The sequence below is a fragment of the Suricata suricatta genome, chromosome 6 (assembly GCF_006229205.1).
Source record: "Suricata suricatta isolate VVHF042 chromosome 6, meerkat_22Aug2017_6uvM2_HiC, whole genome shotgun sequence".
Classification (NCBI taxonomy): domain Eukaryota; kingdom Metazoa; phylum Chordata; class Mammalia; order Carnivora; family Herpestidae; genus Suricata; species Suricata suricatta.
Genome location: NC_043705.1, coordinates 124020103 through 124038952, shown reverse-complemented (window position 1 = coordinate 124038952; position 18850 = coordinate 124020103). Strand labels below are relative to the sequence as shown.

Below are 18850 nucleotides of genomic sequence, written 5' to 3'. Positions count from 1 at the left end.
TATTTATTTTGAGAGAAGGGGAGAGAAAATGAGTAGGGAAAGAGCAGAGAGAAGAGAGAATTCCAAGCAGGCTCTGCACTGACAGCCTAACAAAGGGCTTGAACCCACAAACTGTGAGATCATGACCTGAGGTGAAAACAAGAGTTGGACACAACTGAGTGAGCCACCCATGTGCCCCAATAGGTTTTACTTTATTTTTTTTTATTTAAAAAATTTTTTTAATGTTTATTTATTTTTGAGAGACAGACAGACAGACAGACAGAGCATGAGCAGGGGAGGAATAGAAAGAAAGGGAGACAGAGAATCTGAAGCAAGCTCCAGGCTCTGAGCTGTCAGCACAGAGCCCGATGTGGGGCTTGCACCCATGAACTGTGAGATCATGACCGGCCGAAGTCAGACACTTAACTGACGGAGCCACCCAGGTGCCCCAGGCTTTAACTTTAAAGATATACAAACACTTTCAAGGAGCAGGGACAACTGGATTCCATTTTAAAATAGCAAACTAAGAAACAAAGGGAGAGGGAAAATCATTTCAAGTGAACTCAATTATTCAAGTGCATAAAATAAAACTGGCCTAGAATCCTCAAACAACCACCAGAGTGATCCTCAGCCCCACAGCAGACTATGTATGTTTTATTCTTGACCTTCACTGAAGCACTTAGCAGAGTATCTCTTACATTAAGGTATTCATGTTCACAGCACTCTTAACCCACTTGAGGTAGTCACACCTCCTACCCGACCTGAGGGAGTCACACCTCCTGGTGAGTAGGGGCTTTATCTTACTTGCCTTGAAATCCTCTAAAATACCTAGAAATTGCCTCAAACTCTGAAGGCATCAGATAAACATCTGTCGGAATAAATGTGTATGAAGACTCTGGAGCCCAGCTCCCAAGCCGTGCACAGTGGGGACCACTGGACACCCGCAGTCCAGCCGCAGCAGCCGCAGCCACGAAAGCAGCGAGAAGGCTCCTCCTGAACAGAAACCCACGGTCAACCCGACATCAGCCATAAGATCAGGTACATGGCAGGAGGCTCTCAACACAAGCAGCAAAGGACAAATGATGTCTGTTTATTCTCTACCATTTTCAACATGGTGAGTTTTAAAAGAACAGGGCTTCTCAGATGTCATTCTTTCTGCCAGGGAAAAAAAGCCCTGTCTTTGTGATAGAGGAAAAAAAAACAAATCATGAGGTCTGAACAACACTATCAGAGACAATTTACATACCAACAACTATGGTTGGGACAGATGAGACAAAGATTATTTAAGCTCAGGCCTTCATCAGTGTAGGGCATGCATAGCCTTGCTAAAGGGGCTGCAGGAAACTCAGGGTTCCACTTATTAAAACACAGAACTGGTCATCTGGAGACTCTACGATGTACCAGGGTAAAAGGAAACGATGGCCACACAGTCCCTGAGGGTGTGATTAAGGGCTCTTTTAATTAGACAGCTCTTTTCTGATCTTAGGCTCTCACAGAATACCATAGTAAGGCGTATGATCAACTTCAAATGGGAATTTTAAAGTTTGATCCTGCCTATCTTTTTACCTCTTGATTGAAGAGGAAGATAGTATGGTCTATAATTTGAAAAAAGAGCAACTCAGGCAAGCCAATTTAAAAAGAAAAGTGACAGATGAAGAAAGAGGTAGAAAAGGAAGTTATGCTAGCTACGCTGGTCATGCTCATGGCCGTGGAGGCGAGTTATGAGCTGCATCAACTATCAACACGGTCCCTTCCATCCTGGCTCTACCCACCTTTAGTCCAGCTAAGCCTGGATCCCAAGAGGGACAAGCCTGGCTTTTTAACTTTTCAACTATCCCATTTGAAAAAGAAATCTGCCCTCAAGCAATCTCCTCCCGTGGCTTTCAGAACATAACCTACTGTGTTTTACACATAAAGATAAGCTTCCTGAGGGCAACATCAGAGACTCTTCAGCCATTAGCCGATTGCTTCCATTCAGTTTTCCAGGGGTGTTAATTCCTCTCCAGATTCTTCAGGGGCTTAAGGCCATACAAGAGTAAGAATGTTAATATAAAAAGGGTATGTCTTAAAATCAAGAAAGAAAAGAATGAGAATTAACATATAAAAACTTCCAACCCATTATATAAGGCCAGTATTTATCCTAATAATAAAACTAAACAAAATATCATAGAAAAGGAAAACTACAGACCAATAACTCTTACGAATATAGACACAAAAATTCCCAACTATCCTAGCAGACTAAATTTGTAGCATATAAAAAGGATTATCCCAGAAAAGCAAGGTTGGTTCAACATACCAAAATCAACGAATACAATGTACCACATGAATAAATGAAAAAACAAAACAACAACAAAACATATGATCATCTCAATAGATGCAAAAAAAAAAAAGCATTTGACAAAATTCTCCACACTTTCACAATAAGAACATTCAGCAAACTAGGAACAGAAAGGAAAATTTTCTTAACCTGATTAAAAAGACATCTATGAAAAATCCACAGCTAACATCAGACGCAACAGTGAAAGAATGCTTTCACCTTAAAGTTTTCGGAAGAAGGCAAAGACCCACTCTTAACCACATCTATGCAGTATTATACTGAAAGCTCTAGCCAGGGCAACTATGTTTAGAGAATGAAATAAAAGGCATCCAGAGGGGAAAGGAAAAACTTAAAACTATCTCTATTTGTAGGTGATATGATCATATACACAAAAAAATACTATGCAATCCACTAAGAAACCATTAGAGCTAACAAATGAGCTCATCAAGGTTACAAGATACAACATCAATATACAAAAACTGATTCTATTTCTCTACAATGGCAATGAACAATCCAAAAGTGAAATTAAGAAAACAATTCCATTTTAACAGCCACCAAAAAGAATAAAATACTTGGGAGTAAATTTAGCAAAAGACAAAATGTACTCTTAAAACTATAATATAAATTAAATTTAATTAATTAAAGATGACTTAATTAGGGGCCCCTGGGGGGCTTGTCAGTTAAGTGTCCAACTCTTGATTTTGGCTCAGGTCATACTCTCATGGTTCGGGAGATCAAGCCCCTTGTCAGGCTCTGCACTCACTGATACAGTGGGCCTACTTAGGATTCTCTCTCTTCTCTCTCTCTCTGCCTCTCCCCCCACTCACAGTTTCTCAAAATAAATAATAAACATTAAAAAAATAAATAAAAGAACACAATAATATTAGTGTTTTTTTTTAAAAAAAAAAAAGATGACTTGGGATGCCTAGGAGACTCAATTGATTAAGCATTCGACTCTTGATTTTGACTGGGGTCATGACCTCACAGTTGGTGAGTTCAAGCCCTACATCAGGCTCTGTGTGGACAGTGCAGAGCCTGCATGGGATTCTTTCTTTCTCTGTTTCTCCCTCATTCGTACTCTCTCTCTCTCAAAAAAATAAACTTCAAAAATTTTTTTAAAAATCAACTTAAATAAACGTAAAGATATACAATGTTTAGGGATCAGAACTTAATCATTCAGAAATTGATCTACAGAGTCAACACAATCCCTATCAAAATCCCAGTTGGCTTCTTTGCAAAAATTGGTAAGCTAATCCAAAATTTCATGTGGAAATGTAATGGGTCCAGAATAGTCAGAACAATCTTGGGGGCGGGGGGTAAGCTGGAGATCTTGCATTTCTTATTTTCAAAACTTACTATAAAGTTACAGTTATCAAGACAGTGTGGTACTGGCATAAGGACAGAAATAAAGATCAACAGAACAGAACCTAGAGTCCAAAAATAATCTTCATATATACCATCAATTAATTATCAACAAGGGTGCAAAGACAATTTAGTGGAAAAAGATGAGAGTTTTCTACCAATGAGGCCGGCATGATTGGACATCCACAGCAAAGACTGAGTTGGCCCCCTATACCACACCACACACAGAGATTAACTCTACAACAGACTGAAGATCTAAATGTAAGAGAAAAACTATGCAACTCTTAAAAGAAAAAAAAGATGTAAATCTTTGTGACTTTATGTTAGGCAGTGACTTCTCAGACATGACACCAAACATATAAGCAACACAAGAAGTTAACAAATAAACTGGACTCTCCATCAAAACTTTTCTGCTTTGAAAGACATCTTCAAAAGAATGAAGAAACAATCCACACAATGAGAAAAAAAATTTTTGCAAATTTGCATCTGATGAGGTTTATATATGGAATATATAAAAATTATTTTAAATCAATAATTTAAAATAACCCAATTAAACATGGAAAAGATTCTCAACAGATAGTTCTCTAGGTAAGATAGACAGTTGGGCAATTAAGAACATGAAAAGATGCACAACATGGTTAGCCATCAAGGAAATACAAACAAACAAAACCACAAATGAGGTAATACTTCCTACCTACTAAGCTGCCTAGATTCACAAAAGAGAGATGACAACAAATGTTGGGAAAGATGTAAAGAAATCAGAACCTTCATATACTGTGGCTGAGAATATAAAATAATGTAGCCACTTTGGAAAACAGTCTGGTAGTTACTTAAAAGGTTAAACAAAGTTACCACATGACCCAGAAATTCCACTCCTAGGTATATGCCCAAGAAAAATCAAAATATGTATCCACAACGTGTACACAAATATTCATAACAATATCACTCATAATTGACAAAAGGTGGAAACAACCCAAATGCCCATCAACTGATGAATGGATAAATAAAACATGACATAACCACACCATGGAATACCATTTGACAATAAAATGAAACGAAGCACCAACACATTCTATAACATGGATAAGTCTTGAAACGTTGTGCTAAGTAAAAGAAGCCAGTCACAAAGGACCACATCGTATGATATCATTTACACAAAATGTTCAGAGCAGGCAAATCCATTAGAGACTGTAAGCAGACTGAAAGTAGACTATGGTTGCCTAGAACTGGGCAGGCTGAGGGGAAACAGAATATGGGGTTTCTTTTCAGGGTGCTGAAAACATTCTATAATTAAGTAGTGATCATTGCTGCACCATTGTGTAAACATTGTACAGTTTAAATGGGTAAATTGTATGCTATGTGAATTACCTCTCTATAAAGCTGTTATTAATAAAAGCTACTTTACCTTGAGGGAGTTGGGTCATCTTGTCCAAGACGTGACATAATATTTATTAAGGTGTTAATTCCTAATAAAAAAAATACTCAAGTAAATATTGTTAGAAGCATTCTAGGACCATGACATGACAGGTAGAAAGATAATTATCTGTCTTACCCCAATCTGACCTCAAAAGGTTTAATATCTGCATGTCTACAAGTGCGATCAACTAAAGTTACTTAAAGTACTTGAAAGGAGCAAGAAATTTTCCTAAAAATTTCACCCATCCTTATAATAATGCTCAAAGTAAATGCTGTTACATATGTGTCAGAAAGCAGTAAAGAGAGAGAGTATGGTTACAAAAGGGAACACAGTCCAAAACACGAGGGTAGAATCCAAACAAACCTTTTTTCCGCATGTGCATGTGATGAACTTTTCTATCTCCATACTTGGGCTGCCGAATTCCACAGTTTGATAAAGAATTCCTGGCATGATCAGGATTCATTCCAAAATTTAAGTGATGACTTGGATGAGTCATGGCCAGCTATAATTTCAATGAAATAAATTTAGTCTTAAAAACTCAGAAGTACCATCTTTATACCATCTCAAATGAAACAAGAAAGAGATCTATGTATGCAGTCAAATTTTAAGCCCTCATCTTTCCATCCCCTCTCCTCCCGTGTCAAATCTCCAGAGCTCTGGTACAAGTCCTCTTCTGAAAATAAACCTAAAAATCCACATCTTTCAAAGGAGAACTAGACTAGTCATCACCTGGAAAGAAGAGCCATAGAAAAGGGAAGGCTGAAAGAAGGGACTCAGGTTTGACAGGCAAATTTTAGCTTTAGTCTGTTTCTTTAAAGACAATGTCAAGTGGAAAAAAAAAGATGAGAAAAAGTTTGAAAGTGGCAACCAGAGTAGAGTAATGGAGAGCTATGTTTCTAAATATCCTCATTATCTCCCAGAACAGAGAATCTCAATGTTCCATTTGTAACCTGCAAGATGAATTACCCCTATTTTGTTATTATGTGAGTGTACAGGAAAGCAATTCTTACCTGTAACAGACAACGATCTTGGAAAGTATATCCTATCAATTTGTCCAGATGCATTAGGCACTGGTGGTAGCGGATATGATGGGTCAAAACAGGCAACATCATTGCATGCTAGGAAAAGAAAATTTCATTCAATATGTTCACCTTTATAAAAACTTATAAAAACGCTTCACTTAATTTACAACAAACAAGAACCATTTTCCATCCCAGATTGCATCTTTGCAAAGTCTTCAAACAGTTTACTGGCTGCACGGCCTCCTTGCAAATCCCATTTGAGGGGTGGTGGACTACAGTTAGGAGGGGTGTGGTCTCGGGAACCACGATGCCTGGGTCTGATTCATGCTCTCACCCAGTCCCTGTGAGACTCAGCAGGGGAGGTACTCATCCTCCCTCTCTCAGCTTCCTCACCTACAGAATGGGCATATTCAGTACAGCTGCTTTTCAAGGTGGCGGGGCGTGGGGGGCAGGGCATGGTTAAAAGGATGAAACCAGCAAATACAAAAAGCTGCTCAGCACAAGCCTCTCAGCCCTCACTCCTGGAGGAGTAGCCTGCTTCATCAGGACACACAGCAAGGTACCCTCAAGGAAGTCAGCAGAATTTCCGGGCCTCCTTGTCTATCTTTAATTCCAAGAGAATGGATTAGGACTTATAAATTCTGAAATTTTGTCAGGGTCAAGACTTTTTTGAGAATCTAAGGAAAATGATTCTTTCCCCCAGAAAAATACCTATGTGCATAAACAGGTAAAAAATGCATGCAAATTTTAAGGGGTTCACAGACACCTAAAAGCCCATCACTATCGTCCAGGTAAGAACTTCTCAGCCAGCTGATCGCAAAAGGCCATTCTATGTTTAATACTTAATCTAAGGACAACTTTTATAGAACCACCAATACAGTTAAGTCACCTGAGGACATAGAACTTTTACTTTGGTTTCAATCACTTTTCATTTGGCTAAAGATTCCTTATTGGGAAATAATTTCATAAAAAGCATAACTTTTTCTTTTTCTTAATAACATTTCCCTAAAACTTGAGAGAAAGGAGTCATTCACATGGACAGGCACAGCCCTCAGAATGACTGACATAACGCTTTACATCATTTTAGTCTTTGAAGTATTTTCAGATGGCATTGTTTAAAAATACATGAAGATGGATTTGCTTGAAAATGCAGAAACCAGTCTCCTGTATTATTAACTTATAAGGAAAGATTGGTGCTCCTAATTAGGAACTCCAATCAACAGGAAGTCCTTCTTTCCAATTCAGTTCAATAAATACATATTGAGCACCTCCACACGCAAGGCTTACTAGGGTTGTGGAAGAGCAAAAAGATAAACACTCTCTGCCCTCAATGACTTCCCAGAGATATGCCATTATGATCAGAAATATTGGCACTTCATCCACTTTGTTTTGGTAAGTGCTGCATTAAAGAACACAGGAATAGGAAAACAAAGTTGTGGCCAATGTACGGTATCACTTTCCAGCATTTAAACTGAAGAAAGCTCAAAGGAGTTGATGCTAAAAACTCAAGGTAGAAGGGTCATGAAGACTACACAGTGTGACTATCTTCTTTAGTATGAACTCAAACTGGTGAATTGTTTATTTTTTTAATACCTCCAGTGATAGATAGTCACCTGTCATGAAAAGAACACCCTCTTCAGGGAATTACGCTAAGTGAAATAAATCAGTCAGAGAAAGGCAAATACCATATGATCTCACTTTCATGTGGAATCTAAAATCACAAAACGAACATACAAAACACAAATGAACAAATGAAATTAATACAGAGAACACGCTGGTGGTTGTCAGAGGGAAGGGGAGTGGAGGATGGACAAATGGGTGAAAGATTAAAAGGTATAAACTTTCAGTTATAAAATATGTAAGTCACAGAGATGAAAAATACAGCATTGGGAATGCAGTCAATAATATAATAACGTATGATGACAGATCACAACTACACTTAACACGGTGAGCACTATGTAATATATAGAATTGCTGAATGACCATGTTGTGCAACTAAAACTAATATAACATTATATGCCAACTATACTTAATTTTAAAAAAATGCTGGGGGGTCAGGCTGGACCTGGGTGGCTCAGTCAGTTGAACAACTGACTCTATCTCGTCTCAGGTCATGATTTACCGTTCATGAGTTCAGGCCCTGCATTGGAATCTGTGCTGACGGCACAGAGCCTGATTGGGTTTCTCTCTCTCTCTCCCTCTCTCTTTGGTCCTCCCCTGCTTGTGCTCCCTCTCTCTCCAAATAAATAAACTTTAAAAAACTAAAAAACAACAATAAAAAACAATTTTTTAAATTTTTATTTATTTAGAGAAAGAGCAATGGAAGAGCAGGGGAGGGGCAGAGAGAGAGGGAGAGAATCCCAAGCAGGCTCCATGCTGTCAGCACAGAGCCCAATGCAGCGCTTGATCTCATGACCATGAGATCATGACCTGAGCTGGTATCAGAAGTCGGTGGTTCAATTGACTGAGCCACCCAGGCACCCTAATAAAAAATTTTTTTAAAAGGAAGGAACACCCTCTTTAGAATACTCTGGTGATTAGAAAATTATTATTAACATTTAGTCCAAATCTATCTCTTTTGGAAGTCTATCCCTTGAAACCTAGCTGTACCCCTGGGGAAGAAAAAAAAATACATTTAATGGTAATGTCTCCACATCTTTTCATTAACCTAAGTCTTATTTCCTTTAACCTTTACTCATGTGAAAAAGCTTGGACTCCTTTCACTTCTTCCTCTAAACTTGCTCCAAATAGAACTAGTTTATCTTTCCAGATAAGACTGTTTCCTGTGACTACCACTAAAAGGTATATATGCCCCATGTCCATCTTGTAACCCAGACAACGAAGTCTCAATGTTATCTATAAGACTGTTAAAATCTCTAGCTCAGTTTTTATTCCATTTTATTTATTTTAGTGAGAGTGAGCAAGCATGAGCGGGAGAAAGGGGCAGAGGGGGAAAGAGAAAGAATCTTAAGCAGGCTCCACACTCAGCACAGAGCCTGACGTGAGGCTCAATTCCACAACCCTGGGATCATGACCCAGGCCAAAAGGAAGAGTCAGATGTTCAACTGACCCACCCAGGTGCCCTGTTTTTAAATTATCAATCTTTGGGGCCACCTGGGTGGCTCAGTTGGTTAAGCATCCACCTCTTGGTTTCAGCTTAGGTCACGAACTCATGGTTCGTGAGTTCAAGCCCTGTGTCAGGCTCTGCGCTGTCAGCTTGGAACCTGCTTGGGATTCTCTCTCTCTGCCCCTCCTTCTGCTCATGTGCTCTGTTTCTCTCTCTCTCAAAATAAACTTAATAAAAAAAATAAATTATCTATCTTTGCAAGGTTGAAATCCATATAATCACTGAGTATCTTCCCCGCTGCCCCCCACAACCTGCCAATTCGTGTCTAGCAAATGTTTTCATTTAAAAAACTGAGTAATTAGAAGAGCAAAACAGACACATAAACAATGTGAACAATAAAAACTAGACAACAAGGTACCCCCATGAATACCTAAATAAGACAGGGTGAGGACAAAGACCTAGGTTTCAGCATCTCTGAGAGAGAAAAAGACAGGGAGAGTAGCAGGGCTTCTGACAGCCCTGAGAGCAGAAGAATCCCCAAATTAACATGTGTTCATGTGACCGGGGCACTGGGTGGCTCAGTCGGTAAAGTATCCAACTTCAGCTCAGGTCATGATCTCACGGGCCGTGCAGTGGAGCCATGGGTTCGTGCTGACAGCTCAGAGCTCAGAGCCTGCTTGGGATTCTGTGTCTCCCTCTCTCTGCCCCTCCCCAACTTATACTCTCTCAGAAAGAAACATTTTTAAAAAATAAAAATAAATGAAAATGTGACCAAAACTGGAGGGCTCTGCAAAATCCAATCTACCGTGTGCGTACAAGAGGACAGGGCAATGGTGCCAGAGCGGCCAAAATTAGGAATTGAAGTTCCCTTCCAGGGTGAAGCCCCATGGTGAAGAAACTACTGAGAGTAAAGGTCACACTGAAGCATGAGAGGAAGAATAAAGGGCACAGAAAAGAGAAAGTCCAGATAAAAGTAGGGAAGGGAGACTGAGCTGGCAGGTCTCAGATATTATGAGGTCGTGTCTTTCATCACTTTGCAAAAGCACCAGGAGGGGCTATAGAACTGTGAAAAGTTCATCTGACTTCTATCTCCTTCCTAAAAGCACAAGAAAATATTTCACTTATTTATCTAACATTATTTAACTTGAAGAGCAATACAAAATCATGATCATATCCCACCCAAGGATTTTATCAGAAAAGAGAATAGAGTAAGATTCCTCTGATAATTAAAAAACATAGCCAGGAAAACACGCCAACAAAACAGATGAAAGCTGTAACCTAACATTTCAAAATGAGATAAACAAAATTAAGAAGATAATAGAAGTCATTAAAAAAAAAACTACAAATAAGCATTATATTAACTCAGAAATGAAATGACTGGAGGAGAAGATTTGAAAAGTGACAAAACTCAGAGAAAAGGGAATAATCATTTTAAGAATACAGACTAAAAAGAATGAACAGCAAATTAACCAATGGATAGTCTCTTTGAGAAATAAAAGATGAAAAAAGGTAAAATTTTAGAGAAATAAAAAATCAAAAAGAAATGAAGGATTCAAAAGAAAAGATATAGAAGGTAAACAAAGAAGGTACAAAACGCATGTTACATGAATCCTTAAACAAAATCACCACAAGATAGAATAATGAAATATGTAATTCAAGAAAACATTTGCGATAAAAGACAACTTGAAAGTATATACTGAAAGGGCACATGGCATATCTGAAAAAATTAACCGAAAATAGCTGAGACAAATTCTAGTATGGCTATTATTAGTTTTTAAAGGAAAAAAATCCTCTAGGCACTGAGACAAAAGAACCAAGTCACTTATAAAACTCATATTATCACACTTTTGACAATGGAGCTTTATGCCAGAAAACAATGATGTTAAAAAAAGAAAATCATAACCCACAAATTTTAAATCCAGTTTAAGTGGCCTTTATATTTCTTAAAGACAAAGGGTTAGGAACATGCAGGACCTCAAGTATCACTGTTTCACTAAGCCCTTCTTAAGGAATCTGCCAGAAAAGAGCTCAGTCAAAACAAGGGGACAGACACTGCCATATAAACTAGCAATTCCCTTCAAATATATTTTTACCTATAGATAATCAATGTGAGTCAATATTATAGGAAATGCTTAATACTCTAACAGATTAGTACAACTATCAGAAAATGAGGGGAGAACATGAAGTCCATGAAGAGTAGGGATGAGGCTGCTGTGGGTCTCCTAAATATTAACTGGCAGCAAAAGGATAATCATTTCAGTGGCACATAGATGGCTCAGTCGGGCATTCGACTTTGGCTCTGGGCATCTTCTCACAGTTTGTGAGTTTGAGCCCCACATTGGGCCCTGTGCTGACAGCTCAGAGCCTGGAGCCTGCTTCAGATTCTGTCTCCCTCTCTCTGCCCCTCCCCTGCTCACACACTCTCTCTCTCAAAAATAAACAAACATTAAAAAAATAATTAAAAAAGGATGGGGCACCCGGATGGCTCAGTCGGTTAAGTCTCCGACTTCGGCTCAGGTCATGATCTTATGTTCGTGGGTTCAAGCCCCACATCAGGCTCTTTGCTGACGGTTCAGAGTCTGGAGCCTGCTTCCGATTCTGTGTCTTCCACTCTCTCTGCCCCTCCCCGCTCATGCTCTGTCTCTCTCTGTCTCAAAAATAAATAAAACATTAAAAAAAAAAAGGATAATCACTTCACATTAGGTGCTGGATGGCACAAGAAATAATAGTCACTTATTTTCAGTAATGGGGAATGGGACACACACAGGAATCCAAACCAGGCTCCAAGCTCTGAGCTGTTAGCACAGAGCTCGATGACGGGCTTGGACTCAAGAACCGTGAGATCATGACCTGAGTCAAAGTCAGACGGATACTTAACTGACTGAGTCACCCAGGCCCTTGGATAATCCACTTATAATAAAAAGAGACAGAGAGAGATACACCACACTACCACTTATGAGTAAGTTGTGCAAAACAATAAACTTACAGCTGATCAGTGCCATTCAATAGAATGTCCTATGATGATGGAAATATTCTGCATCTCTGCTGTTATAACAAGTAAGAGCAAGATGTGTCTAATAAGTGCTTGAAATGTGGCAAGGACAACTAAGAACTGAATTTTTAATTTCATTTTATTCTAAAAAAATTTTTTTTTACATTTATTTATTTTTGATGACAGAGCATACGTGGGAGAAGGGCAAAAAGAGAACGAGACATAGAATCCAAAGCAGGCTCCAGGCTTTAAGCTATAAGCACAGAGCCCAAAGTGGGGCTTGAACTGACAAACCATGAGATCATCACCTGAGCCAAAGTTAGATACTTCACCAACTGAGCCACCCCACACGCCCCCAGTTTCATTTACTTCTAACTAAGTTTCAATAGCCAAGTGTAACCAGTGGTATTGTATTAGCAGTTTATAACAATGTATAGGAAATACAAGGGAGAGAAGCACATGTTAAATGATACCATAAAGTTACAATCAGCAAAATTCAGATCAGATCAGACCGTAGGAATACCACCATGACAGAACATGAGATTTGAGTTTCTTCAACAACAAAAATTTGCAGGGAAAATGGAATGAGAACCTAGGGTAAAGAGACTTAAAACACATCACTTCATCACAATATATGAATCTTGTTTGAATCCCAATTCAAGCAGACTGACACAAATCTAACAGACCATCAGGAAAACATCAACATGGTATTCCATATTACAGACATGCTGCTGATAATGGCTGAGGCCATGTGAGGACTACATAGAGCTCATTACGCTTTCCTCCCTGACCTTGTATATGTTTGAAAAATGTATAATAAAAATGTAATTTTAACAGTTCTCTATCAGGCGAGTCAGCTGTCAAGCAAAATCTCCTTTTCTTCCACTACAAGGAGCATGACATCTCCAGTTTAAAAAAAAAATCAAGTATCTCTCATTGTTCAAAAATTTGTTGACAGTAACTATGAAGCCATATGTCTCTCAGAGGTATAAATCTCCATTGTCTCCCCCAAGTTCTAACTTAGAAAATGGTTTCTTCAATGTGTTGTCCAAAACCTCTCAATCCCTAGAGATATTTCTTCGCACTGTTCAGTCCCCTTGATAAATCATCGAGTGAGAGTATCGGTTATTGTGATCCAGCCTGGCAGCCCTCCACTCCATTCCAGAGTCACTATGGGAAGACGGCACGGCTATTAATGCGTCCAAATACAGCTCCACGTCCACTCAGTACAAAACCAACAACCACAACTTAGCTTGTCTCCCTAGCACCAACAGCAATTCTCCATGCACCTGTGCCTCCTTATCTTTCTCGGTAAGTTAGTCTCCCCAGTTTGGCCTTATACAGGTTATATAAACATAATGGTGGCAGATTTCTTGCTCCTTTTTTGATGGCTCTGTTGGTCACATTTATCCATTCTCCATCCTTATGGTTTAGTTTACTGATTCCCGTGCACCACCTCCTTACCATAGCGGAGGGTACAGGCACCTACTTCTGTAAGACACCATTCAACCCCGGTGGGCAGAACATCATTCTTAAAATACAGATCCTGTAGTAACATGTTGCCTTTCTTCCTTTTCTAAGTCCTACTGTTGAATTTTTCAGCCTGTTTCAGATTTTAATTCTTGCTTTTTTCCTCTCCCATATTACCTAGAATTCACTCTAACAAACAGCAACACAGAATAAATCTTACAATAGTTTGTCTCTAAACACGGTTTTAAGTCTGCATTTAGTTCACATGTAATTATAAGCTGCAGGCCCACCGCTAGCTTCCCATTCCTCCTCACATCGGTTGGAGGATCAGGTAGAATTCTCTAACCTCATAACAACCCTGTAACTTCTCTGGTGGGAAATGATACTTTAGAATGAGGGGCTGGTACTTAAGTTTCTCCACCTCAGATCTGTCAAAAATGTTTTACCTCAGTGGCAGCAAGATAACATCAAAAGGCTTTTGCCAGCATCCTAGTAGCAATTATTATTTATGCACAGTGGGTTCTATTATCAATGTATTACCAAAGAATCCCCCCCTGTCCCTATCCCTGAGAATTTTGGAAAAGTATTCCCCCACCCCTTAAAAATTAAGCATGAGGGGCACCTGGGTGGCTCAGTCGGTTAAACGTCTGACTTGGTTTCAGCTCAGGTCATGATCTCAGGCATGGTTCATGGGTTCGAGCCCTGCTTCAGGCTCTATGCTGTCAGTGTAGGGCCTGCTTGGGATTCTCCTCCCCCCCACCCCACTCTCTCTTTGCCCCTTTCCTGCCTGTGCTCTCTTTCTCAAAATAAGTAAATAGATAAACAAAAAAAATTAGGCATGAGTCTACCTATTCACAGGCTTCAGGATTATTCAAAGTATTCAGTGTATAATTTCATTTAACTGCTCTTTCTCAGATTCTTATTCTTCATTACCAAACATGCAAAATGCCTTTAGTTTGAATGTTTTAAACTGCATTATTACATGCCACCTGCCATCTTATTTGAGGAACACACACAAAAAGAAACATTTATTCTAGGATAAGAAATTAAATAAAGCCAACATTACTTATAAAAAATAGAAACGGAGACTGGAAGCATGGCCTCTAAACAGATGGCAGTTGTCTTTGGAAGAGTGGGAGTCCTTCAGAGGAAAGGACTATTATTAGATCAAGGAGTATTCACCTTGGCAGGAGTTTTAATCAGTATCCAATTTCTCTGACCAGTTATTCAAAGGAACTGACTGAGTTCTTTTGCCTGCCAATCTCCAGTCAGAAGGTTAAATATAATATGTAAAGAGATGATAACCTAGTCCTCTAGCTACTTCTAATCTAGCTGAGAAGCCAGAATAAGGTATCTGTGACACAGCTAAAGAACACGGAACTGCAGTAGAAAAGATTATTCAGCACCCGTATGCATGCATTTCACTGAAAGAAAGGGAGAAAAGGGCTCATTGCTTTATTTTATTAATTTATTTTTTTGAGGATGGGGACAGAAGCAGAGAGAGATGGAAAGAGAATCTTAAGCAGGCTCCTTGCCCACTGGGGAGCCAACTGCCCAGCATGGAGCCAAGGTGGGGCTCAGTCTCATGACCAGTGAGAGCATGACGTGAGCCATTCAAGATCAGATCAAGAGTGGGATGCTTATAGCACTGCTGGGGATTTACCCACGGGATACAGGAGTGCTGATGCACAGGGGCACATGTACCCCAATGTTCATAGCGGCACTGTCAACAATTGCCAAATCATGGGAAGAGCCTAAATGTCCATCACCTGATGAGTGGATCAAGAAGATGTGGTTTATATACACAATGGAGTACTACATGGCAACGAGAAAGAATGAAATCTGGCCATTTGTAGCAACGTGGATGGAACTCGAGGGTGTCTTGCTAAGTGAAGTAAGTCAGGCAGAGAAGGACGGATACCATATGTTTTCACTCATAAGTGGAACAAGAGAAATTTAATTCAGGGGTCAGTACTTTGAACAAAATTGTGTTCAGTGGAACAAAACTGTCTTAGGGCCTGCTACATAGGGTGGAAATCAAATACAACATGATACTCCCTCCACACCACCACCCCTTAGTTATTTTTTATCTTTTTTACAAATTAGGGCTCAATAGGGTTTTGCCTAAAAAACTCCCTCCACACAAGTTTAAAACCCAATGAACTAACAGATCTCTAAGGTCTCTTCCAGTTCATAATGTTCTGTAATTTTATGATGTCTCTATCAACTCTGACTTATCACTGAAAGCACCAGATTTTGAAAAGACTGTTGAACATTCTGCTTACTGTTCTTATAATGTGTATATGTTGCTTTTGGAGAAACTGAATACCGAGGTAACATGGCTTCAAATGGCCACAGGAAAGAATCAACAGAGATATTCACTCCTGAAAGTACTTACGAAAAAAAACCCAAATTGGTCAGTTAACAAAGTAACTGAAGACTTGGTAGATATAGGTGGTTGCCACTGTAGGTAAATATTCTCAAACTATTTAGTAACACTGCATCAATAACAATTAACCTTAACACAAAAATATGTAGCTCCAGACATCACAATGTAAATGAATTACACAGCAATACATTTAATAAGATTAAATCCCACTGTTCAATATAATCATTAAATGCCAACACTGACTTAAAGAAAAAATAAACCTCATTATGATGAAATAAATTCCTAAGACTGCTTGAACTGATTACAATATATGCTACCATCAAAATAGAGTAAGTGGAAGCCTGTAAGTATTCTTCCAAAAGCCTGAACACCACAAACTACATTACTTGATCCCTGCCCATGGACTCATTTCCGTTACTGCAATTCTCATGAAGCATAACCAGTACCAGTCATAACAAAAGAATCAAGTAAAGAGCCAATGAATATGTTCAGTTATAGGAATCTCTAATCTGGTAAAACTCCACTCACAGGAAAAACAAAAATAGTTATTAGTGTGACAGTCATATATAGCTGAAATGTTCCTCTATTAGTTCACCCATCAAAAACTATTACCATTTGGCCAAATATGAAATTTACACTGATTTTGTTCATGAATGCCTTCAACTCTCTGCAGTGTAAGTTTGAGTCATTAGTCTGGAAAGTTTGTCCACACCACCTTCTGCTGGAGGAGCTCTTCCGACAAGCACCCACACACGTGCTGCCAACAGGCGGGGGCATCTGAACAGACTTGCCTTGGCTCAACATGCAGAGACAGACTAAGTAACTGCTCGCTACCGTACGCGTGCACACACGCAGGGACATACACACACACACTCACACACTCACTCACACAAAACTGAACAAGACAACCTGAAAATGGACATGAAAACAAAACCCAAATAACAGAAAACACTTTATGGTTGGTGTTCCATTTAGCTATAAGATAGTATGTTCTACAGAAACTTATGGGAATTGGGAAAACTTTAGGAGCAAACGCCTTTTAAAGAAAGAGACATATAGGTATAATTGTGTTCTCAGAAGTGTCATCACCTGACAGACATCAGAACGGATGCCAGTTTTCCAAAATCCTTGACTACTCAGCTCCACTGTTACTTCTCGCCTCATTGTATTCTTCTGCCGTATTTTTTGGAGCGCTTCCTAGAAAAGAACTCATTACAATGAGTAACCTGACAGTTGTAAAGCAATATTAAGCCAAACATCAAGATTAGAACATAAGCTGGATTCACTAAATATCACCCTTATATTCAGGTATTCAAACCTCTTTATGCCAAATTACAATACTCTATTTGAATTTTTTAATGTTTTATTTATTTTTGAGAGAGAGAGAGAAAGAGACAGCGTGAACAGAGGAGGATCAGAGAGAGAGGGAGACACAGAATCTGAAGACAGGCTCCAAGCTCTGAGCTAGATATCAGCACAGAGCCTGACATGGGACTTGAACCTACGAACCATGAGATCATGACCTGAGCCAAAGCTGGACGCTCAACCAAATGAGCCACCCAGGCTCCCCCCTACCCTTTTTATTTTACTATACTTTATTTGAAATGAAGGCCAAGATGCTCAAAGCCTTGAGTGTAAGTCAGTAACTTTCTGGTAACAAGATAAGAAATAAATTAAACCAAACCAATGTTCAAATAAAAAATGACCTTTTGCTGATAAAAGAAACAAAATGTGATGTTTGGGACTTAAAATTAGCATGTAAAAATTATATTTATATCAAGCCTTATGTTAAGCATTTACATCTAAGAAAGACAATCAGTAAATTAACCTGCAACCCACCTAATTCTAAAAGTTGCCATCTAATTTGCAAAACTGTTACAAAAACTCTTGCGGCAGGCATACATTTTATTTAAAAAAGACAATGATTTGAAACTTTTGCAAGACATAATCAAAACTTTGCAAGACTCTTCTGTTTTACCTGCCTTCAAATAATTAAATATAAAAAATAATTTTATATTTGTATGCTTATTCAATAAAAATCTCACAGGAACTCATCTCACAGGAACTCATAACAAACACTACTGTACCACCTCCATCATTAAGTGCCTCCCACAGGCCAAATACCATAGGAGGAGAGTTAAATGGAGTATTTCAGAAGTCCACAGAACTGCCCATTTCCCTGGATGCACCAACAGAGAGAACTTTCAGTCAGCCTATCTTAGCCGGGTCCCCTCCTTCTTAATGAAGCTTTCTGGCTCAAGTCATAGGAAGTGACAAGACCAGAATTCAAATGCTTTTCCCAGGGGTTCCTGGGTGGCTCAGTCGGTTAAGCATCCGGCTTCGGCTTAGGTCATGATCTCACAGTTCATGGGTTCGAGCCCTGCATTGGGCTCTGTGCTGACAGCACAGCTCAGAGCTTGGAGCCTGCTTCAGATTCTGTGTCTCCCTCTCTCTGACCCTCCCCTGCTTGTGCTGTCTCTCAAAAATAAATTAAATTCAAACACTTTCCCAGCTTCAAAGCCTTGCTCTCTTACACTACCAAAGCAGAATAAAACTTTGAAGAGACAGAATATGTATTGGCACTGAATCCATTTATTCTTAAAATTATGAATTAAGAACTAAAACATAATCTTGGAATACAGGGATAATACTACCATTAGTAAAAAATATGGAATTGGGGATATAAAACCTTAGAAGTTTGCCCTACTAAACAGACATATGGAATATAATCTTTTTACAACCTTAAGATGAAGGCACTTGAGTAAGACCCAAGTTGTATTATATGCAATCTAATTAATGATTTAAAAAAAACTAATCTAGCAAGTTTTAAAATTT

General features: G+C 39.0%; 1 protein-coding gene across 6 annotated transcripts in view; it reads right to left on the bottom strand.

Annotated features, from left to right (window-relative positions):
* Positions 1 to 18850, bottom strand: part of DROSHA (drosha ribonuclease III) — a 126558-nt gene that overhangs the window by 44711 nt on the left and 62997 nt on the right. For all 6 annotated transcript variants that reach the window (XM_029941047.1, XM_029941050.1, XM_029941053.1 and 3 more), the window contains 4 exons: positions 17105 to 17212; positions 6086 to 6193; positions 5439 to 5577; positions 5064 to 5124 (listed from right to left, as the gene is read on the bottom strand). In XM_029941047.1, the coding sequence (XP_029796907.1) occupies positions 5064 to 5124; positions 5439 to 5577; positions 6086 to 6193; positions 17105 to 17212 (416 nt within the window). The remainder of the gene's footprint in view (positions 1 to 5063; positions 5125 to 5438; positions 5578 to 6085; positions 6194 to 17104; positions 17213 to 18850) is intronic.